The 22,488-nt window shown below is 55.3% G+C and overlaps 1 protein-coding gene, 1 long non-coding RNA gene and 1 pseudogene across 2 annotated transcripts; 2 read left to right on the top strand and 1 right to left on the bottom strand.

Moving 5' to 3' along the window:
• The first annotated feature begins 1,637 nt into the window (after positions 1-1,637).
• On the top strand, positions 1,638-2,390 carry LOC114214113 (large ribosomal subunit protein mL40 pseudogene; annotated as a pseudogene).
• Positions 2,391-7,179: 4,789 nt separating this feature from the next.
• On the top strand, positions 7,180-20,873 carry TACR2 (tachykinin receptor 2). Its single transcript, XM_028109724.2, has 5 exons — positions 7,180-7,571; positions 12,070-12,264; positions 15,820-15,973; positions 17,251-17,447; positions 20,377-20,873. Exons 1-5 carry the CDS (start codon positions 7,180-7,182, stop codon positions 20,591-20,593), a joined length of 1,155 nt encoding a protein of 384 aa, XP_027965525.1. The 3' UTR covers positions 20,594-20,873.
• LOC114214218 (uncharacterized) lies at positions 20,107-22,447 on the bottom strand. Its single transcript, XR_003610361.2, has 2 exons — positions 20,979-22,447; positions 20,107-20,429 (listed from the first exon to the last, which is right to left on the bottom strand). It is a non-coding gene; the product is annotated as an uncharacterized LOC114214218 (long non-coding RNA).
• Between the last annotated feature and the right edge of the window lie 41 nt (positions 22,448-22,488).

Genomic DNA, 22,488 nt, shown 5'->3' on the forward strand with positions numbered 1-22,488 from the left:
GGGCAGCGGGGTGTCGGGGGCATCATCAGTTTCCATGCCCAGGTGATTCTAATGTGCAGCAAAACATGGGAACCCCTGGCTCACACCAGGGCTTGAGGCAAGAGCCCGTGAGTCTCTGTAAATTGGGGAGGAGGCCAGACAGTGGAATGGAAGGAAGCAGATGGGTTAAGAACTGGGGTGTAGAATGCACAGGAGTAGGTGATAGGGGGGAGAGAGTGAGGGTGGAAAAGCTGGGCAAGTCCAGGTTTCAGACTTGGTTAACGAGGTAGATGTGGTCCGTTTTCTGAGATGCAGGACACAGAAGGAGAAAGAGGTATGCACAGGAAGACCTGCTGCTTAGAGGTGATGCATGCTTATTACGGGGAAGTTTGTCTCAATAAATAGTAACCTTGGCTGTGGTCAAGGTCACCATCACCATCATCACCATCATCAGCCTGATCTGATTCAGAGGTTGCTTAAAGCCCTCATGGCCGCAGGGATTAAAGCAGTGATGTCACCCTCTAGTGTCAATCAAGACAGACATAATTCCTGGCCTCACGGATTTCTCAGCTTGGCAGGGAAAATGCACTTTGAACAAGTGTGACAGGTCAGGATGTTAACAAGAAGGAAGGTATAGGAGAGCTATGAGAGTATGGGACAAAGATAGCTAACCTGGGTGAGCGTCTAGGAAGTTCTTGAAGGCTAGTCTATCATTTAGGGTTAAATGTTCTACTAGAGCCCAAACGAGGGTGCCTCAAATAAGAGAAGTTTTTTGTTTTGTTTTCTTTCTCTTTTTCATGTAACGGCCCTGGGCTCTGCCATCCACGACATGTGGCTTCCCTCTCTGGATTTAGGAGGGCAGCCCCTGCCTTTGCCATCCCCAGCCAGGAGGAAGGGGGAGTAGAAGTGAAGGGCAATCAGCTCCCTCTTTAAAGATGAGGTCCTGCATCCTGCAGTTATATGTATGTACTTATATGTCGCTCCTGCCCACATCGCACGGCCAGATCTGAATCGTGTGACCACACCTAACTTGGAAGGGAAGCTTGGAAATGTAGTCATTAGCTGGGCAGCCAGGTGACAGCTAACACTCAGGGAGGGTCCGTTGCTAGAAGGAAGAAGGGGGAAGTGGTCCTGAAGGATGGGTGGCAGTCATACCTGGTAAAGGAGTGGGGTGATTTTCCTCTTAACCCTGAGAGCAATAGGGAGCCACGGAAGGTTTTCCAACAGGAAGCACATGGTCAGGTGTATTTTTAAAAGAATGGAGTGGAGGGGGCAGCAGATAAGACAGTGGGTAGTGAGGAGGCTATTGCTGAAAATCTAATGATAATGATGATCCGGACCCAGTGGGGATGGACAGAGGGCATCTGGATCCGGGCATATATTTGGCTAATTGAAAAAATGTTTATAACAAAGTGTGACAAAGACCATATGGAATTCCAACCTGAGTTGAAGACACATGACGTCTTTATTCATCCCTGCTTTCCACTGGTTAGGGGTCTTCAGAATCCCTCAGCCTCGTGATGTCATTTTAGTGAAACAAAATGCAAGTAACCGCAGTTGATATCATGAGGGCCAGTCAGCTGTAATTTTTAGTAGAACCAACCCTGTAATGGGGTCAGGCTATGCTCCCCAACTCTGAGGTGCGTGGGGGAGGGGACATGTTGCAGGTGATCTCAGGTGGTCCAGCCTGGGGTCAAGATTAATGGTCAAGAAGGCCATTTGGGGCCAAGGGCATGCACCTGGAAGCAGCCAGTTGGCCCCCAGAGGGGCGACGACATCACCACTCTGGAAGCTTCCACCCGTGCTCTGTGCTCTCATAGCTGGCTTCTGGGAACTTGGCAGACACAGATTAGAGACATCCACCAGCGAGCTTCATTGTTGTCCTTCTGGGAACTCAGTCCCATGAGAGCAAAAACCTCTGCAAAAGAAGAAAAAGGCAGATCCTAACAAAGCCCAAGCAGCAAAGGGACCGTTTGAAAAAGATCCGACAACGGGAGGAAGCTAGCCGGGAGATAATTCCCGCTGGAAATGCTATTATCCCTGTGAGGCTCTGGCATAAAGCACGACAGCAGCCTCCCGTGGAGCTTCCCTTTGAGGAGAGCGAGTGGAGAGCTCTGCTTGAAGGTGGTCCCTCCAAGGCCAAGGCCGGAGAGCGTGAGATGGGCAGGGAGGCCGTGGGGCCCTTGCTGGGGCCCCCCCACCCCGCAGGAAGCTCTACAGAGCTACACACAGACGCCCCCGGGCGGGACACCAGTGTGTGCCCCTTTGACAGAGAAGGGCCAGATCACACACCACCGTCTCCAGCTCCAGCCCCTGCAGGCGGGCACCCTGACGTTGCCAAGGTGTGCACGCAGGCGGCATTTAAGACCTGGAGTTGCAGGCAGCTGTGGGAGGAACACCCTGCCCTTTAGAGCCCAAACCAGCAGGGTTCAAGCCCGCCTGTCACAGAATGAGGCATGCTGTGAATAAATGTGTTTAAGAAAAGGGGTGCCTGGATGGCTCAGTCGGATGAGCGTCTGACTCTTGAGTTTGGGTGGAGCCCCACATCAGGCTCTGTGCTCAGCCGGGAACCTGCTTCTCTCCCTCTCCCTCCGCCCCGCCTCCTGCTCACATGCTCGCTCGCTCTCTCTCTTTCTCTCCAAAATAAATACATAAATCTTAAAACAAAACAAAACCAAAAAAATGGCCGTTTGGCCCCAAGAGCACATGCTGGTGTTTCTTTCCCCAACAAAGTGGCACTTGAGGGGTGGGTGCTTGAAGGACCAGTAGGGTGACTTCAGACATGTCCCAGAAAGGACATTCAAGGCTCTCCCCCAGCAGCTTCCACTCTTTCCAGCCTCATCTCTGGAGCGGGAGATGGATGTTCCCATCATCTTAATACAGAAACTTAGCTTTAGTGTTTCTTACCTTTCTCTGTCACACTGGAAGGATGAAATGCCAATAGGTTTGTCACTTCCTAGGAAGATCTGAAGATTAAAGTCTCCGTGCCCTTGGGGAAAGCGGAATGATCTCTTTGGTACCTGGTGTTCTAGGCTTTACCAAAGTTGCCGTGAGAGAGCGAGAAGCATGGTGAGGTTTGGAAGAAGGGGCTGCGTGTTTACAGAAGCAGAACTTCCTTAAGAGGACGGGGAGGAGGGAGGACTGTGGAGCCAGGAGAAGTGAGCATTCAGTCCCTGTCCCTGGCGGGGGCCTGGGACACATGACCCCGGTGTGGGGGAGGCGGTGCACTCTGCAAGGATGGGTCTCTGGGACCCGATCCCCAGTAAGCCCCATATTCTCAGGGCCCAGGCATGCCTCAGAAATGACAGTCACCTGCCGTCAAGGAGCCCGCAGAAACAGGGAGAAGAGACCTCTCCAGAGTGACATGTGTGACTGAATGACCAACAGAGGCCCCACCCCAGATGCCTTGGCACTAGACACAGCCCCAGGGTAGGGCGGTCAGGGGGGGCCCCAAGAGAAATAAGATTGGCTTTCCCTGTCAGCTCAACAAGGTTGAGATGATTTCTAGAGAGGTTTTAGAGAATGAGAGAATAAGGAAATGGGATCCTTCTGGCACCCCTGGCTGTGTGAACTGAGATTTACACTTAAGCTAGTCCTTTCTGTCAGAACCTTCGGCTCCAGCCAGCCCGGTCTGGCCTTTCTGCCCAGATGGGGGTTCATTCCATGTCCCCTCCTCCATTACTTCTGAGGACCACTCAAGGGGCAGCACCCCCCTCACTCCCTGCAACCCCCAAAGGCCTCTCCCTCCCTCCTCTGAAGCTTGAAGCTCATGGTGTCACCAATTTGACAGATGCATATGGAGAGTGCTCTGGTTCTGCTAGGACTTGGCTCCCCAACTTGGCCAAGAGCTTCATGAAGGTAGAGACATGACCCTTTCTCCTAATCCTGGGCTGATCACTGGAGCCCCTGCCCGGTCGAGAGACCCACAGGGCCCGGGGCTTGGCCCTTTCAGCGGAGGTTCCCATCCCTTGTCAGCCTCTCTTCGCCTCATCATGCTGGCTCACTTGCTTCTGCGCATGCCAGCACCCGGTCTGTAAGACCCAGGCCTGCCTCTGGGGGAGCCTGCTACCCAACCAGCAAGTGGGTGTTGTGGTGGTCCTCCTAGGACAAGCCTTGCCTACCCTTTTCCTCCTCTGCCTGCCATAGATGGGCAGATTTTGCTGGAGCTTGATGTTGACAAATGGACCCATTTTTGTGTTAAGAGCCTCTGAGCTCTGTGTGCACCAGGACCCCAGCAGATGTAAACACTGGCAGCCTCTCTTCCCCGGCTAAATAAACTGCAGGCTTCCAGAACAAGCCACTGCCCCAGCACACCCTCATGGTGTTTAAAAAAAATGTCAGCTCGCTCTAGCCCATCCTCTTGGCACAGGCCAGTTCTCCCTCTCCCAACTGAATGTCCCAGACTCTGGGCCACTGATGTGCAGGCCAGGGAGCAATGGGGACAGAGCTCATCTCCTAAAGGGGCCAGCCTGGGCCCCTCCGCCTTATGGACAAAGGGTAGCTATGCATGAGGAGTAAATCCTATGCAGACCCTGATGTCCTCCCAAAGCCCTGCCCGAGCTCCGAAGACATGTTTTCTTCTTTTAAAGTTTAGATCCTGTGAAAATAAGAATGTTACTCCCTTCACCCCTGACACAAGGATATTTTAAACTTTTTTTTTTTTTTTTGGTATTCGTTATTCATTAATTCACCTGACATTTATGGGGCAGCCGCTTGGTGCTGATTGCAAAGCATTATGCTGCCCCATCCACTCCAAGTTGCCTCAAAGCCCACATGAGTGCTCATCCCATTACTTTAAAGTTTTCATGCCCATGTCTGTATATGCTAGAGATAGATGCTAGATAGAGATAGATGATAGAGCTAGATGATTTGCTAGGTACCCAACCTGCGCCATCAGTTCCGCCGATCGGCCAGAACCCATGGGCAGTCCTGCCCCCCACACGTCCTTCCCATGCACAAACCTCCATGAGCAAACTGGGGGCTTCGTGTGTCCAGAGGAGCCAAAGACCTTAGAGTTCTTTTCCTATTCTAACAAAGCCTAGCCTTCAAGATGCTTGTCTAGCGATAGACTCGGCAGGCCAGCTCGGGGCTGCAAGCACACAGGTGCAAAGAGCTGCAAGAGCCCCTGAGCTGGGGGAAATGAAAACCCTTAGATATAATAGCTTCAAAATCGAATCCCTGTCCATATCCATGGAAGGCGACAGGCTGTCGCCGGAGGAGGACCAGGTGCTAGTTGGGGCTTCTATAACTGGTGACGTGCTCTCAGGGCCCCAGCCCGGCACTGTGCTTGCCCCTGAGGCTCAGCAAGTTCTGGCTGCCCGGGGGCAAAAGGCAGAACAGCCAAGAGACAAATGAGGCAGAAACAAGCCCCCAAACTGAGTAGGTACATCTGCCGTAGCCGGAGAGATCCAGGGCAGAGGCCGGTCCGCAAGGGGACAGACGTCCGGAGGGTGGTGGCCGGCTCCAGAGAGGGAACAGGCCTCTGCCCCCTGGCCTGGCTGGGGCTGGAGCCACTTGTGCCAGGAGCCGAGGCTGGGAGGGCCCCGCAGCGCACGTGCCCACGCGAGGACTAGGGGCCCGGCAAGCACCCGCCTCAAGGGGCAAGATTGGATCCCCCCGAGACCACGCACGTGTGGTGTAGCAGCACCACGGGGGCACCCCTGCTGGTGACTGAGACCCCCCCTCTGCTGTCATGGGGGGCCACCCTGCCCTGCCGCGACTGCCCCCCCAGGGACCGCACCCCCACAGTTGTGCATAGCTGCGCCAGGGCGTGTGCGCTTGCACACGGCAGCCACACACGGGGGCTCAGAAACAGCATCATGCGGCAGCTTCACAGGGTAACCCCCCCCAACGCACACAGGTACAGAGTGGGTGACCAAGAGCAGGTGCCTACGGACAAACCCAGAGCAGCCCCTCAGGCCTTTCTGGGGTTCACAGAGGAGGCAGCGAGCCCCATCCTTGTCCTGAGAGACTGAGATCCCGGGAGAAGCAGCAGCATCACCAGAGAACTCGCCAGAAGCGCTTTGAGTTCTGTCTTCTCCCTCTTGCTGAGCCCTGAGCCGTCTCATCTGGGGTGCAGGGGGCGCCCTCTGGGGCTACAACTCACTGTTGTGCTTTTTCCGTGCCAGCCCCCATGCTAACTAGACTCTGTGTGCATTATCTCATTTAAAACTCACAGGCACGCCATGAGATGTGCACCTGATGTGTTCTATCTTTGTTCAGATGACAAAGCCAAAGTGCAGTAACCTTAAGAGGCTTGCCTGGAGTCACCCAGGCAGTCGCAAACCCAGCCCGGCTCCCAAGCGTGTGCTCCTGATCACTTTCTAGATGTAGCCCCCAGCCCGCACCGGTTGAGTGTAAACACCACCCCCACACCCCAGGACTCTGCCCCATGCCAGCCCCCCTCCCCCCCACCTCCTCTTTCCCCTGGGTCTCTCCTGCCCTGGCACCCAGTCTGAAATCTTTTCTCGAGAAAGGCAAGGCTGGACCATCCAAGCAGGGGGTGGGACGAGGGGCGGGAGATAGAGCTGAACCTCGTGAGCAAGCAGCACTTCTGCCAAGCCCTCACCACCCCGCCTGGGGGAGCAGCAGGGAAGGCCGTGGCTCCAAGGGCTGGCAGTTGGCGGAATGGTGAGCCAGCCTGTCCCAGACCACAGCCCAGCCTGCACCCCAAAGCCTGGAGCGAAGCCCGCTGGGCCGTTGACCCGTGGAATCCAAAGGCTGCTGCTGTGGGTTCATCTGATCCAGAACGTTTCCAGAATGGAGGGAGGCACCTGGGTTTGAATCCTGGCTTGTCACCCACTTACTGAGTGACCTGGGCTGGGCACGTCCCCTCTTGGAATCTGTTCTTCGTTTCTGCAGGAAAGTGGTTGACTGATGATTGGCAAGGATGTTTCCTGCTCTGAAACTGGGTCTTGGATTCTAGATTTCCATGGGACATTTGAGAAGTCTGGACAGGACATAGGAATCTGAAGGGCAAACGGCTCTGGACCCAGCGCTCAGCACAGCCCACGTCATCTTCACTTGAGACTTGGGAGTGACCCCCTGTCTCCCCTGAGTGCCTGGCTTTGCACCTACTCCTCTGTGCCCCACATACTCCCGCACCCAGGAGGATTTCTCTTCTATAGCACATCCGGGCAGGGCACCAGGGCTCCGGAGGAGTGAGGAGTCAGGCCAGGTGTCCCAGACCTGGAGGCGGCCATGGGGGCCCGTGCTGTTGTGACCGACGCCAACATCTCATCCAGCCTTGAGAGCAACACCACGGGCATCACAGCCTTCTCCATGCCCGGCTGGCAGCTGGCCCTGTGGGCCACTGCCTACCTGGCCCTGGTGTTGGTGGCCGTGACGGGCAATGCCACGGTCATCTGGATCATCCTGGCCCATCAGAGAATGCGCACAGTCACCAACTACTTCATTGTCAACCTGGCCCTGGCTGACCTCTGCATGGCCGCCTTCAACACCGCCTTCAATTTCGTCTACGCCAGCCACAACATCTGGTACTTCGGCCGTGCCTTCTGCTACTTCCAGAACCTCTTCCCCATCACGGCCACGTTCGTCAGCATCTACTCCATGACCGCCATCGCCATTGACAGGCAAGAGGGGGTTCGTGGGGAGCCGGGGGAAACAGGTTCGCTGTGTTGGGGCTCGGACAGGGCTGGTGATGTGCCTGCGATCATACAGCAAGTTAAGGGCAGATCTCAGGGAACTGCCTCCCGGCCGGATTGTGATCCAAAAGTCGGCCTCTGGAAGACCGGGGGGCTGTGGAACCAAAGCAGGCCAAGTTAAGGTTACACAGGAGGAGAACTTGGCACTAGATGGTTGTTCAAGGCTGGAGGGAGAGAACGGCTGTGTTCGGAGACCTTCTGGAATGTTCTTCTCTGGAGTTGATCTTTTTTTCTTTTCTTCTTTTCTTTCTTTTATTACAAAGAAATTGCTTCTGTTGTTTTCCTATTCCTAGATAGATGATACGGGGCGGGGGGAGGAATTTAATACCGCGTGCAGTTAGCCCGTAATTATAATGGGTTCAATTGTCTTCCCAACGCTGTTCTCAGGGCGCTGAGGGATCAGTGTGGAGCCATCTGCCATCCTTTTGAAGCTGGTTAGGGCAGACAGGGCACAGTTTAGACTCAGAAGGGGACTGTGTGACCCTGAGGGAGTCTGGTTGAGACAGACAGCAAACGAAAAGGGACACAGAAAGACATCAGGTGCGTGTGGGAGATGGGACAGGCCTGGGACCCTCAGAGACACAGACCCCTTGTCAGGATGGTTTGCGGCGGCACGAGCCCCACTGTCCCCCTCCCCCCCAGTCTCCATCCCCACTCAGTTGCCCAACAACACCTAGCAGCTGGCTTCCCTGCTCTGGGCTGTATTTCTATGGAGTTTTCCTGAAGATTTCCTTTGAGAACTGTATTTCTACTGGTTAAAAATGAAAAGTTCGAAAACCATTTGTCTAGGCGACGCTTCGGACTTCATACCCGGGGCAACTGAGGCTCGAGACAAGCAGGATTGCTAGCAAGTCAGGGGCAGGGCCAGGGGCCCAGAACCCAGACCTCTCTGCTCGCAGTAAGGGGCGGGCCCCTCACCATCCAACCACACCAACCTCCCCCCACCAAAAGCACCTCAGTCCCCCTGGATGTTTCTGCTAGTCCACCAACATTTCCTTTTCATTCACTCAACAAATATTCGAATGTTCCCTCTGTTTCAAGCACTGGGGAATATATACCAGAGCGAACAATAGTCCTTGAAATCAGGCCTCATGGAACGTCCATTTTAAAGGGGTGGGGGTGGGGGGCATATGGACTTGAGAGGACGGGGTGGGAGCCAGGAGACCAGGCAGGAGGCTGCCGAGTGACAATCCAGGTGAGAGGATGGTGCTCAGAGATCGAGGTGGCAGTAGTGAGAACTCATCCATTCGTTTCTTCGTTCCGATGTTCCATGCCCCCTGTGCACAGATGCTGTTCTGGGCGTGGGGGTGAAAAACAGATAAAGACGCTTGCCCTGGTGAGAATTGAAATAATAAACACAGGAAGAAATGGTACACTGTATTTTGAGATCATGAGTGCTGTGGGAAGATAACAGAGAGGGGCAAGGGGCCAGGCAGGCTGTAGGGCTAGACAGGGAGTGGGGCCGGCCCTTCTGCCGGTGGGTTTGCGGAAAAGATGGAAGGAGGAGGGTGGACCCCATTAGCTCTGGGGAAGAACATTCCAGGGAGCAGGCACCGAGGCAGCAAAAGCCCATGGCAGGATCGTGCCTGGTGTGTGTGAAGAGCCCCCAGGAGGGCGGTCCTCACGGAGACACTGTGGAAAAACTCAGGGTGCACAGAGTCAGCAGCCCCTTGTGCCCCAAACACCAAGATGGGAACTCCCCTGTGCAGGGCAAGGACATCCTGTTGTCCTGGCCTTGTCTCAAGGTTCGGATCAATCCCGGAGAGGAAGGCCCAGGGGTCATCCAGGACCAAAGCCACTTCTGGTGGATTTAAAGGAAATAAATACATGGGACTCACCGTGTTTCAAATCCTAATCCCCCACAGCCTGCAAGCACTTCTCAAGCATCTCACTGCCTTAGCGTGCCAACCAGAGGGGCACAAATGACTGTCGGCCCACTTTACAGAAGAGGAAAGAGAAGCTCAAGGGGCTTAGGTTGTTTGCTCAAGACTCTACTGTTGGAATGTAGCGAAGTCAGGATTCAGATTTAAATGTTTTTTTTAAAGATTTTATTTATTTATTTGACAGAGACACAGCGAGAGAGGGAACACAAGCAAGGGGAGTGGGAGAGGGAGAAGCAGGCTTCCCGCGGAGCAGGGAGCCCGATGCGGGGCTCGAACGCAGGACCCCAGGATCATGACCTGAGCCGAAGGCAGACGCTTAACGCCTGAGCCACCCAGGGGCCCCCGGGGTTCAAATTCAGATCAGTATGAATCCAAAGTCCCAGACCTGCCCCTCCACTAATGGGGTAAGAAGGAAAGCTCTCCTCTTTCCCACCCCACCGCCTAGAACAGCAAGGGAGTCCAAGCCCCCACGTTGACCCGCTAGTCACCTGCCTCATCTGTGGGGAGGGGGCCACTGAAGAAAGTGGCCTCTCCTCTTGTTCTGCTGAGACCCTCAGCCGGGGCCCAGGCTGCCGAGGGGTGGAGCTGGCCCAGGGTCCAGCCTCAGTAATGGGAGAAGGTCAGCGTCTTGGGGAGAAGAGGGAGGGGGTCAACAATCATCTAGCCCAGACGCACGTTACCTGCGACCACAAACTGTGCACAGAAATCCCAGGGGTCATGAGCTTCTGTGAGGGTGAAAAATCACAATTACACATGGAGACAGCACACCACGTTTTGCTGGGACTCCAGCAGTGCCCAGGACGATGTCACCAATAGAAACCACAGGTACCTCTGCTATGCAGAAATTTCCGAGTATTGCCGACAGCCAGCCATCACTACTTAAAAATTACCGTGGGTTCCAGACCTGCTTCTAGATCTTATTAGCGGGTTGATAAATAAGTGTGTGTATTGCTATGCCCCAAATCAATATATATATATATATATATAAAGATTTTAATTATTTGAAAGAGAGTGAGCGGGAGGGAGAGGGAGAGAGAATCTGAAGCTGACTCCGCACTGAGCACAGAGCCCCACACGAGGCTCGATCTCACGACGCTGAGATCATGACCTGAGCCGAAACCAAGAGTCAGACACTTAACCTCCTGAGCCACCCAGGGGACCTTATTTCATATTTTGGTAACTGTATTTCAGCATAACTGGTTGTCTTTCTAATCTTGCGTAATTTATTCCTGTAAAAACCATATTCTGAGGAGGGCCCAGGGGCTTCGCCAGATGGCCAGCAACAGGTCCATGACCCAGAGAGAGCCCCCAATCTAGTCCCAGACCCTCCGTCTTCCGAGGCGGCAACCAAAGCCCTGGGTCGTACAGCACAGTAGAAGCCATATGGGGGCCGAGGAGGGGGCCTCTGTCGTTGGTGGTTGGAGCTCTTTGGATCCTTTGACCTTGGAAGGAGGCGGCTACCCCCAGCTCTCCGTCCCCGGTCAGTCGGGGCTCTGACCCATGAGGCCTCAGCCCCACCAGGCTGCAGGACACTCCCACAGTGGCTTCGGGCGTCCTGGGGGCAGAGGGAGCTACACAATGTTGTTCAGAGCTCGTGCTGTCTCTCCTAAGCCTCAGTCTGCTGGTGCAGGAAATGGAGAGACCAATCCTTGCCTGGGATACTCGGCCACCAGGCACCAGGGGTGCCAAAGAGCAGCCCAAATCCCTGCAGGTTCCCCGGAGAGAGGCGGGAGCTGAGGAGACAAGCTGCTTCTGGCCGACTTCTTGGGAGAGGTGGTCTTTCACTTGGACTTTAACGAATCCAGAATGGAGGGAGAAATTCCAGTCTGAGGGGAAAGAAATGCCCCCACAGAGGGTCCCACAGGCAGGGCTGTTCCTTGACCAGAGAGAGCCAGGGACGGTGCAGGAAGCAGTGACACAGGGGGCTGGAAAGTGCGTTGGCCCTGTGCAGAGGGCCTTGAATGCTGCGTTTAAAGGTTTGGACCTGCTCTGTCTGATAATGGAACTAGAGCCGTATGTGCCTATTTACATTTAAATTAATTAAAATTGAAAATCCAGTTCCTCAGTCATATTAGCTATGCTTCCAGTGTTCATAGCCCTGTGTGGTTAGTGGCTCCTGGACAGGACAGGGCATATAGAAAGCGTTTCCACCACTGCAGAAAGCCGGGGGGCAGTGCTGGTTTGGGCTTTGGCCGGGAGACTGTCAGGTTCTGCTAAGGTCTCTAAGCAGAAGAGAGGCCTGCAGAGGGCCAAGGGGCTCGGCTGGGCTGAGCTTCAGGCAGAGGTCCTGAGTGGACTTCCAGTGTGGCCACACCACTCTCTCATGTCAGACAGAGGCGGTGAGGTGGGGCCTGCGCTGGGGGTTCGGGCGCTAGAGTGCTGTGTGGCCGTGGGAGAGTCACCAGCCCAGGTGGCTCTCTGCAGGTCCCCAGCAGCGGTAGAGGGGTGGGGTTGGGGGAAATGAGGCTACAGGGTGGGGGAGAAGGGGATGGGGGTTGCTCTGATGGGAGGGTGCCCCCACTCACACAGCCCTCTGCTCACAGGTACGTGGCCATTGTCCACCCCTTCCAGCCGCGGCTCTCGGGCCCCCGCACCAGAGCGGTGATTGTCGGCATCTGGCTGCTGGCCCTGGCCCTCGCCTTCCCCCAGTGCTTCTACTCCACCATCACCATGGACCAGGGCGCCACCAAGTGTGTGGTGGTCTGGCCTGAGGACAACGGCAGCAAGATGCTCCTTTTGTAAGGCCTGTGGGGTGCAGAGCATGAGTGTGTGTGCACATGTGTGTGTGCAGGTGCACACACCTGAGAATGTCCGTGCTTGTGCATATGCACGTGGGTGTGCATGTGCATCTGTGAGGGTGTTTGGGATTATGTGAGTCCATGTATATACCAAGGGACACTTAGCACTTCCAAAGAGTCAGGCTTTACACACATGAAGCTATTCAATTCTCCTAACGCTACGGGGCATGCATGTCTTATTATTCCCATTTTCAGATGAGGAGACCAAAGACTAGAAACTAAGTAATACGCCCAAGGTCCCACAGTAATACGCCCCAGATTTAACGCCAGGGCTTAAATCTGGGCAGTGCCGCTTCAGAGCCCCCCACTTCCGCGCCACCCCAGGACTCAGATAAGGATGGGTATGTCCTTAGATGAGGATATGCATACGGCGCTACTGTGCAGCCAGGCTGCCCCCATTTATGTCTACGTGCGTGTGTGTGTGTGTGTGTGTGTGTGTGTGTGAGAGAGAGAGTCCGGGCCATGTTCATGGAAGTGTGTGTGCACACAGGTGTGTGGAAATGTGTGTGTGGGGGGGTGTTTGGGGGAGGGCACTGTACATGCTCCTGCCACAGAGGGTCAGGGTATTGAGGCGGAAAGAAAGGGCAGGTGGCAGAGCCTAGGATGTTTTGCCTGCCTCAAGCTGAGTGGGGGCCGTGGGCCGGGGAACCAGGTAAAAGAACTCAGACATGGGCCAGCCATTGTGCGACCCTGGGTAAGTCCTTTTCCTTTCCGGGCCTCGGTTTGCTACGTGCTGGCTTCCAGATCCTCATGCGCGGCTTGGTCGTTTAGCAGAGGGTAAAGAATTGGTTAAGGTTTGGGAGGCAGCAGTTGGGAGGGAGTCCTGCTCTGTCTCCTGCAGGCTGGAGGACCCTTCCTAGTCCCTTTGGCTCCTCTCCCGGGTGGGGATTAGTTAGAGCACTTGGCGGGGCGGGGGGGAGGGGGGGTTGCTGTGAGCATGTGTGAGACCCGTCTGTGAGCCGTTAGCGCCGCGCCTGGCCCAGAACGGGCACCCATATGCGGTAGTTTAAGCCGCAGACAAATGAGAGCAAACCTGGACGGGGCCGATTTCGTCCCACAGAGGCCCAGCTGCCCGAGGCAGGAGGAGGTGCCTGCTTTGCGCGCAGGGGGGGGGGGTTGCCAGGTCACCATGGCAACACAGCCCCCGCCCCCGGCCCCGCCTCCTTAAACACCCCTCCCCCAACGTCCACCCCCACACCGGCTCCATCTGCCCCGAGCACCAGCCAGAAGGGGGCCTCGCTGTGGCCTTCAGTGCTAGGGAAGAAGCCTGAGAAGCCCGGTCCCGGAGACTGATGAGTTTTGAGGGCGGGCCCTGCCTACGGTCTCTGCCCTCCCTCTGCACCGCGCCCTGCTCCGAAGGTCTCGCGGCTCCAAAGCCAGTGTCCATGTAGGGAAGGCTCGGGGAGGGGTGGAGAGCCGACTATTTTGTGACTGACCACTGGGGGGCAGTGTTTCTCCACCTTACTACAGGCCTTTCTCCCTGAGAGGGGGACCAGTAATAACTCTGGGGACCCCGCACCGGCTCTGTGGGGATGGTGAGTTCCAACCCTGATTCAGGCACCAAGGGAAGACAGGAGGGCAAGACGTGAGCTAGGAAGGCGATGCTTTGGTGTTACCTAGAATTCTGCGAGGATTTGGGGAAAGCCTGGTTTGTGTGTGCAAATGTGTTCTTTGTTCTTGGTGGAGGAACTGAGATTTAAATTGGGGGCTGCATACTCACGGGCTCCCATCCTGGGTGTGTAGGCATCCGATGAAATTACAGATGCCGCGTCCAGGAAAACACACATAGACCCTCCAAAATCAAAATACTTTTTAAAAAGCCCAGGCTCTGAGAGGAGGCAGTCCTGGTTTTTGGTGGACCCCAGATGGATCCCCAGGGCTCCTTGGAGCTCCTTTCAGCGTAGGAACCTAGCCCAGAGTGAACTCCTATCCTGAACCATGTCCCAAGGAAAGAATGAGGCAAAATCAAGATGTCACTCATACTTGGGAAGGATCTTAGGGATTACCTCCTCGTTTTACAAAAGGGGAAACTGAGACCGGGGGAGAGGTCAGACTTGCCCGAGGTCACACTTTGAAGTGAGAGCCTGAGCAAAAACTCAGTTCTGACTTCATAGAGCTGGCCTTCAGTAGCAGGGAAATCGTCTGAGTGTTGATTAAATCTCTAGAGCTATTTCATACGTCACAGAATTTCTGCACCTCTCTGAACCTCAGTTTCCCCCTCCGGACACTGAGGCGGGTAGCCCTGCTGACCCTCAAGGTCTATCTAGCTCAGACACTCTGTGACCTTACAATGAAGGTAAAGTGAGAGGGGCCTGGCATTCGCTGTTCCCCCCTGCCCTTACCTGCACCACACAGGGGTCTAGGATAAGGATCCCAGGGTCTAGGAGCACCTGTCCCCCCAAACCTTTTGTAATTAGCATACTTGCTCAAAGAGCGAGCAAGCAGAATTCTAAGCACAGGCTTTAGGAAGACATTTGCTGGAGCCACCTGCTCCCCCGCCTCTGGGTGGCAGCACCTCTAGAAAAGGAGCCCAGCAAGGCTGGCCCACAGGTCATGAGGGTGGGGGCCTTGGGAACACTTCAGCCTTCCTAGAAAAAGGTCATGTGCAAGGGCCAGGGGTCTCGGGCCCATTCCCGAGGTGCCCCCACCTGGGCCCTGTCGGAGAAGAGCTGCAGCATCACTCAGAAACTAGAATGGGCAGCACACATCTCCTTTACATCATCTTTCCAAAAGGAAAAGAAACTGCTCCTCACAGCCCAGGGTGTCCTCCACAGGGATTGGATGAGTAACCATCAGTGTGTTCTGGGCCGCTTGCTCAAAGGTGGTGTGAGAGAAAGGCTGCTGATGTGAGCCGTGTTCCCAACCAAATGCTGATGGGCAGGAAGAGATGATCAATATCTTGTACAGTTGGTACTGTTGCCAGGGGCCTGTTCCCTGATAAGGATGTCGGGGCAGGATGGAACCGGATCAGCTCCTGAAAATCTACCTCTCCAGACAGACAGATGCAGCTGTAGACTATACATATATATAATCTGTCTAATGCATATGTACAGAGATATATGATACACACACATATGACTGAGGAAGAAAATATCCCGATTGTTAATATTGGTGAGAATGGAATTGGTAACTTTACTTCCTCCTTTGTGTTTAATGGCATTTTAAATGTTAAACAAATGTGTTATTTGGTTAACTTTTTCATTCCTCTTTATTTCCTTTTTTGGTAGCGTTTGTCTATCACCTGGAGGATCGCAGAGATAAAGCGCGTGTCCCTTTTGCAGCAGGGGAAGCCCTCTTTGGGCATATATGCTAGCCAGTGTTGTCCTTTTTTTTTTTTTTTTTTCTTTAAGTTAAATCAAGGCCTTGGGAGGTGGCCCCGGGTGGCCGGCCGGAATTGGCTCAGGGGCGCGCGCGGGGCCAGGGGGACTGAGGGCTGGCGGATGCCGAAGTCGCTCCCGGGCCGTCCCGTGCCCAGGCCCTTGGCTTTCCCTCCAGGTACCACCTCGTGGTGATCGCCCTCATCTACGTGCTGCCTCTCGTGGTGATGCTCCTCGCCTACAGCGTCATCGGCCTCACGCTCTGGAGACGCGAGGTTCCCAGGCACCAGGTGCACGGCGCCAGCCTGCGCCACCTGCAGGCCAAGAGGAAGGTGGGCGCCGGGGGCGGGGCCCGGCGGGGGCGGGGGCGGCCTGGGGCCCCGCCCTTCCGGGCTCGAAGCCCGCCCCGACGGCGCGCCGTTGAGGACAGGATCCACCCTAACTTGCACTTGTCCCAAGTCCCTGACCAGAGTCCGAGTTCATTCTTCCTAGGAGGACAGAGTTGCCTTTGGCCCTTGGCCAAATGCGAAGTTAAAGGAACTCCCCCAAAATGTTTTGAGAATCAGAGAATCCTAAAACCCCACAGAATTTCAGATACCCCCAAGAATCTTAGAATGATTGACTCTCAAAATCTTAGGCTTTCTGAGTAATCGGAGTGTTGAATTTAAGAAGCCCCACAGAACTCCGGGAGGCTCCCGTATAGAATCACAAGAGAACTCTCAAATGCTGGAACTGCAGACCTCCAATCCGAGATCATGGAGACTGGACTGGAGTCCAGCAGCACCCAGTCTGTCTTCAATTTCCAACCCAAGTGCCAGTGTCCACCCCTCCTCCCCGCCACTCAGGGCCCCCCCAAGGGTCCTGATGCAGCATTCTATGATTCAGACCTCCTCCACTGTCTCCTAGTCAAAGCTTATCTTTGCCGTGCCCCTTCCTGTTAGGCGTCCAGGGAAGGTAATGGTTAATCCCATCATGTATCAGGTCACTGTCTTGGCTTCAGGTCTACCACTGGGCATTTTTCATAGGAGAATTCAGGGAGGTAGTCAGATATGGGACACTGTCTGAGTGTCCCTCCTCGTGAAGAGCTGGTCTCCACTTGCCATCGCTGGCTTGCCCTCCATTCCTCGTCGGGTACTGGGCCAGTTTAGGAGGGCCTGCAGAGACCAGGCTTGAGGGGGGAAGGTCAGGGAGCTGGCTCCTGGGCAGAGGCTGGATGCCCGACTAGAGTCTCACTACCTGTGGATAGAAGGGCTATGGCAGACACATCCCAGGGAGAGGGGCACTTGAGAACCCATAGTTAACATAGGGGATCCTGCAAGGATGGGGTTAGGAGCTCACCCGCTCTCCAGGGAGGGGAGCCGCTCTGAGGGAAGGGGTCCGGGACACCTGCTAGATGAGGTGGCCTCCAAGCTGGGCCTCAAGGAGTGAGGACTCGAAAGAAAGAACAGCAGTGTGGGCAGAGGTGCAGGGCCCAGCAGTCAAGGCTGCTTATGCTCCAAGGGACTGAGGGCTTCCCAGGCTGCCATGAGGGGTGCCCTGCCACCACCCTTGGAGGATTGGGGTGTGGTGCTTCCAGGCTGAGGTGTGACCTGAGCCTCTCCTGACCCAGTTCGTGAAGACCATGGTGCTGGTGGTGGTGACGTTTGCCATCTGCTGGCTGCCCTACCACCTCTACTTCATCCTGGGCAGCTTCCAGGAGGACATCTACTACCACAAGTTCATCCAGCAGGTGTACCTGGCGCTCTTCTGGCTGGCCATGAGCTCCACCATGTACAATCCCATCATCTACTGCTGCCTCAACCACAGGTGAGCCCCCATCCCAGCCCCCCTCTCCTCAGCCCTCAGGAACCCTTGGCCTGGCCCCAGCTGGACTCCCCTGCACAGCATGAGCCTGTGCCTCCCACCCCCGCATGGGATTGCTGTCCTCACACTGAGCCCACAGCACAGTCCTCAAGCCAGGCCTCCAGGCGTGGCCTGGCTTGAGCCCCTCCTCCTCCCCAAAACCTTGTCCTGTTGCCCAAGCCACAGTTCTCCCTGTCCGTCTGCTCCTGCTCTCTCTTCAGGGGCTACATCTGGGACCAGGAGAAGAGAGAAGGGAGGGACAGAGAGGAGGAGGGAGGAGGAGAGTCAGAGAGAGGCCGCAAGGCGGACAGAGAGGGAGAAAGGAAGGAGCCGGTAAAGGAGGGCGGGACTTCCTCTGTCCCGACATTTTTAAGAGCTTCCCGTAATGAGACGTTTCCTTGAGCCAGGTGAACCACTCCAACCTCAGCAGTATGAAGCACTCAGCTGGGGGGCCCAGGGCGAAGACTGGAGAGGGAGCAGGCTGCTCCCTGGGGAGATCAGAGGGCATTTCCTGCCGCCAGGGGGGATTTCTGGGGCCGCTGAGGAGTGACCTTGGCAGAAACAGCCAGGGAGGAAGGAACCGAGTTCTCACTCCTCCCTCAGACACACCTGGTTGCCCCAGCCCCGTACTTCTGGCAAATCGGAGTCCCCCAGAGGGGCTGGCGTTTGCTCTGGGGCACCTGGAGAGGTGGAAGGCCTCAGAAAACCCTGAAAGGGGGGGGTCAGGTAAGAGAAGATGAGAGGTGAACACTGAGTCCGGGTCTCTACAAGACAGCCATGTGGGTAAGGTTGGCCGTAGGCCTCCGTGTCCATGCCTTTTGTCACCCGCCTGCCCACGTGTCCAGGCCACTCATGATGCCATTAGGGTCCTTATTGCCCAGATACCCCAGCCACCTAGGGCAGGCCAGGAGGAAGTGAGAGAACTGTGATTTTTTTTTTTTCGAGTGTTTAATGGGTGCCAGAATCCTCCATTGTCTCCTGAGTTATAAGAAGTAGATGATAGGAGGAAGGGAGGTGTTATCCCCATTTTACAGATGAGGAAATTGAGCCCCAGAAAGGAAGACTCCTAAACTCATACAACAAGCAGTGGAGCCAGAATACCATAGATCTCCAAGGCCTGTGACCTTGACCCCACAGCACACCTTTCTCTTGATGCAGCTTCTAGAACTTGGACTCAGGAACTGTCATAATCAGGGAGGGGCCCCCAGCACTCCATGTGTGTGCATTGGTCACTCTCCCATTACCCAATGACACAGTCCCTGAAAGTCTGAGCAAGTCCCCAGGCTCTACTCATTTCTGAAATAACTTCAGAATCTTCAGTAGTTGGTGACTCTAGCTCTAAAGCAGGACTGATGCTTCTGGCAGGAGGTTTCATTCATTCAGAACCTGTTCACAAGGGACTCCGTGTACCTGGCACTGTTCCAAGCCCCTGGGATACCCCAGTGAACAAAAGCAATGGTTTCTTTCCTTGGGGAGCTGCCATTCTAGTGGGGAGATAGACAGTAAGCAAGCGTAAGGAGCGGATGAATCACATAGCATATTAGGTGGTAAGCTCCACAGAAAAAAGGAAAACCAGAGCTGGGGATGGGAGGAGCGGTAGTGCCAGGGGGAGGAGTGGACACAGGGGGAGCAATTTTATAGCAGGGCCAGGGTTGGCCTTATTGAGGATTCTTTTGAGCAAAGATGATTGAATGGGCCCTGCAGCTGTGTGGGGAAAGGCTCCAAGCAGAGGGAACAGCCAAGGCAAGGGTCCCTGCGGTCAAGGTAAGGCCTTGGGCTGGGACTCTGCCACGAGGAGTCCAGTGGCGCTCTGAGTTGGGAGACATGTACGCTGACTTCCCTTTTAAAAGAATCCATCTGGCCGTGTGTCGGCACTGGACCACAGCGGCGGGGCAAGCAGAGAAGCAGGGGGGTGGGGAGGCTGTTGCAGGGATGACGGTGAGAGGTGGGGAGAGGGTTCAGACGGGGGAGAGATGTGGTCAGAGTCGGGCTATTACTAAGGTAGAGCCAACAGAACCTGACGGAGGGGAGGTGGCATGTGTGAGAAGTCAAGGCTGACTCACAGGTTCCAGGCCTGAGCAGCTGGAAGGACGGAGTTGCCAGTTGTCAGGAACTGAGATGGGGACGCTGGAGGGCAGGCGGGGGGGGGGGGGGGGGCATGCTGAGTGTGAGCGGAAGGGGCAGAGGCCGTGAAGCTCCCACAGGAGAGGCGTTTGTTGGGCCACACCATGGAATATTGTAGAACTGCAAGGTGAGGAACCAAAGTCAGGCCTGCTCTTCTGGAACATGGCACCCCGTGTCTCCTGGGAACAGACAAGCGGCTGTCACCCAGGGTCCCCTTGATCTCTGCTCCTCTCAGACAGACCAGTGTTCCTTTCTCGCAGCCCATTTCCTCCACTGCCGTCTGCTTCCCCTTCTAATTTACCTTTAGTCCGGCCATGGGGAGAGCTACTTTTTAAGCAAATATACCAAAATGTAGTAGTTCTCTGTGCATGACTTCTTTCAGAGCAGCCCCCCTTGGGAGAGCATCCTTATTGTGTCCAATACTGCCAAAGCCCAAACTTCTTAAGACTCCTCTAGAATATTCCTTTAGAAGCCAGTTAACAAGCCAAACAAGAGAATCTGTTATTTCTTTAGTTGTATTTGGTTTCTTTGTCTGTAATAACAAATGGTCTAATTAGGCTTAATCACCCACTTCAATCACTAGATTTAGCTCCAGATTCCTTCTGGGCGTTTCCAAAACTCAAATCCACTCAGGAACAGTGAACAATGATAGACAGTTAGGGGTAAAAGGATCACTTTCCTTCGGAGGGGAGATCGGCTCCTGGAGGTGGGGGCAGTTCCCGGACTGTCCCCCTCACCCCTCTGCTCAAGGTGACCCTCCACCTCCTAGGTTTCGCTCTGGATTCCGGCTTGCTTTCCGTTGCTGCCCGTGGGTCACACCGACTGAGGAAGATAAGATGGAGATGACTCACTCTCCATCCCTTTCTAGGAGAGTCAACAGGTGTCACACTAAAGAGACTTCTTTCATGGCTGGGGATACCGCCCCCTCTCAGGCTACCAATGGGCAGGCCAGGGGTCCCCAAGATGGGGTACCTACTGAACCCTGAAGCCTTGTGCCTGGCACCCTTGGAGAAGTAGCCAGTTGAGAGGTCCAGATCTAAAAGTTTGACCCATGCCCCAGGCTTCAGTGCATCAGTGGAAAAACAAGATGGGGCCAGGAGCTCTGCAAGTGGATGCCAACTCTAATAAGAGGGCCCAGCCACCCCTCTGACGGGGCTTCACAGCAACAAGAGTCCAAGAAGACAGTGTGAGTTAACACATCTCATCCAGGAGTCACAGGCAGGGATGCCTTCCTGGGGCATACACCCTGATCAGTGACTTCCGGCGTCGGGGTAACAGGGAACGGGGGGGAAGTGGAGGGCGTACGCAGCCAAAGGGGACAGCAGCTGACCAGCTCTGGACAAATGTTGTCATGAGGTAATGGGTGCCCACCATTGCCAGATCTTCCGGATCTTTCATGACACGCCAGAAATCCAAATTTGTGAGACTTCCAGCCTTGTTCCATTTGGCTCACCTTTTTATAAATATTCGTTAGACCAAACAGAACACACCTGGGGACAGCACCCAACCATGGTACTGATTTATTATCAGGCTAAAGACCACCCAGGGAGGGAGCTGCTTACTTTGCAAAGCCCATCACCTGTGAGTCGACCTGGGGCTTCTCTGCTTCGGCATCTAACTCAGACCCAGCTCAGTGCACACCGTGGCTAAGAGTCAAAAGGAGCCGCGGCTGTGTTGCCTCAGACAAGTCCTTCTGACCCTCCGCCTCTTCTTCTCCCAGTGACAAAACTGCCTCACAGGGATGCTGGGAGGAAGACTGAAGTGCGGCCTCTAAACCAGCGTCAAGCGCTGAAGAACCAGCAGGCGAGACTCTTATCCCGGCCCAGCCGGCTGTGTTCCGCGGATGCCTGCAGGACGCGAGCAGCGGTGGTCACGCTCACGCCGGCAGCGGGCAGGTGGAGGGCAGGGAACGCCAAGCATCTCGACTCCCGGAGAGCTCTAGGCCTGACCCGCTGCACCGCAAGGACACCCTTCTCCCTGCCTGCCGCCTCGCCCTGCACACCCCATTTGCCCCTCCAGAAGAACCACGTGACACTGTAAATGCACAGCAAGAGGAGCGCCTGGGTGGCTCAGTCGTTGGGCGTCTGCCTTCGGCCCAGGTCACGATCCCAGGGTCCTGGGATCGAGCCCCGCATCGGGCTCCCTGCTCGGCGGGGAGCCGGCTTCTCCCTCTCCCGCTCCCCCTGCTTGTGTTCCCTCTCTCGCTGGGTCTGTCAAATAAATAAATAAAATCTTTAAAAAAATTTTTAAAAAAATGCACAGCAAGAGAGTTTGATGCTAGGTGCGATCCCCCCAGAGATCACAGTGCCCAATAATGGGGCTCCGGCCTTAACCCGCACAGGGCACGAGAGGCAGGCTGATGTGGGACCCACTGGCGGGCCATGGGGTGAATCAGCAGCCTCAAGGTTGAGGTGGGGCAGGGATAAAGGGTCAGGTGGGGAGCGGTTTCCTACAGAAGGGATTCGTTTAACGGGGGTGGGGGGGAGGACCGTGCAGGCAACCTGCTCCCGGGGCTGCAGCAAGATGTCATCCGTGTTAGAGCAGGGTCTACACCCTCTGTTCCCTTGGAGTTGGCAGACGGTGATGAAGGGCAGGGTCTACTTGGGGACGGCGGTGGGGACAGCCAATGTGCACTGTCCTCTCATTAAACCCAAACAATCCCTGGGAGCCCAGAGGCCTTCTACCGCTTTACCTTCCTAACGGTGCGGTGCGGGGCTGAGACCCTGGGGCTGCGGCAGGGAACTGGCCGGGCAGGTGCTAGAAAACAAGGACAGAGGCTAGCTCGGTGACACTCTGCAGAGAACAGAGAAGTTATGCTACTCAACAAAGGCTGGGGGCTGAAGCACTCTCCCCACCCCACCCCACCCCCCACCCAGGATCC

This window comes from Eumetopias jubatus, unplaced genomic scaffold (genome assembly GCF_037043125.1).
Source record: "Eumetopias jubatus isolate StellerSeaLion01/CBP00866 unplaced genomic scaffold, mEumJub1_p1.0 scaffold_17, whole genome shotgun sequence".
NCBI lineage: Eukaryota > Metazoa > Chordata > Mammalia > Carnivora > Otariidae > Eumetopias > Eumetopias jubatus.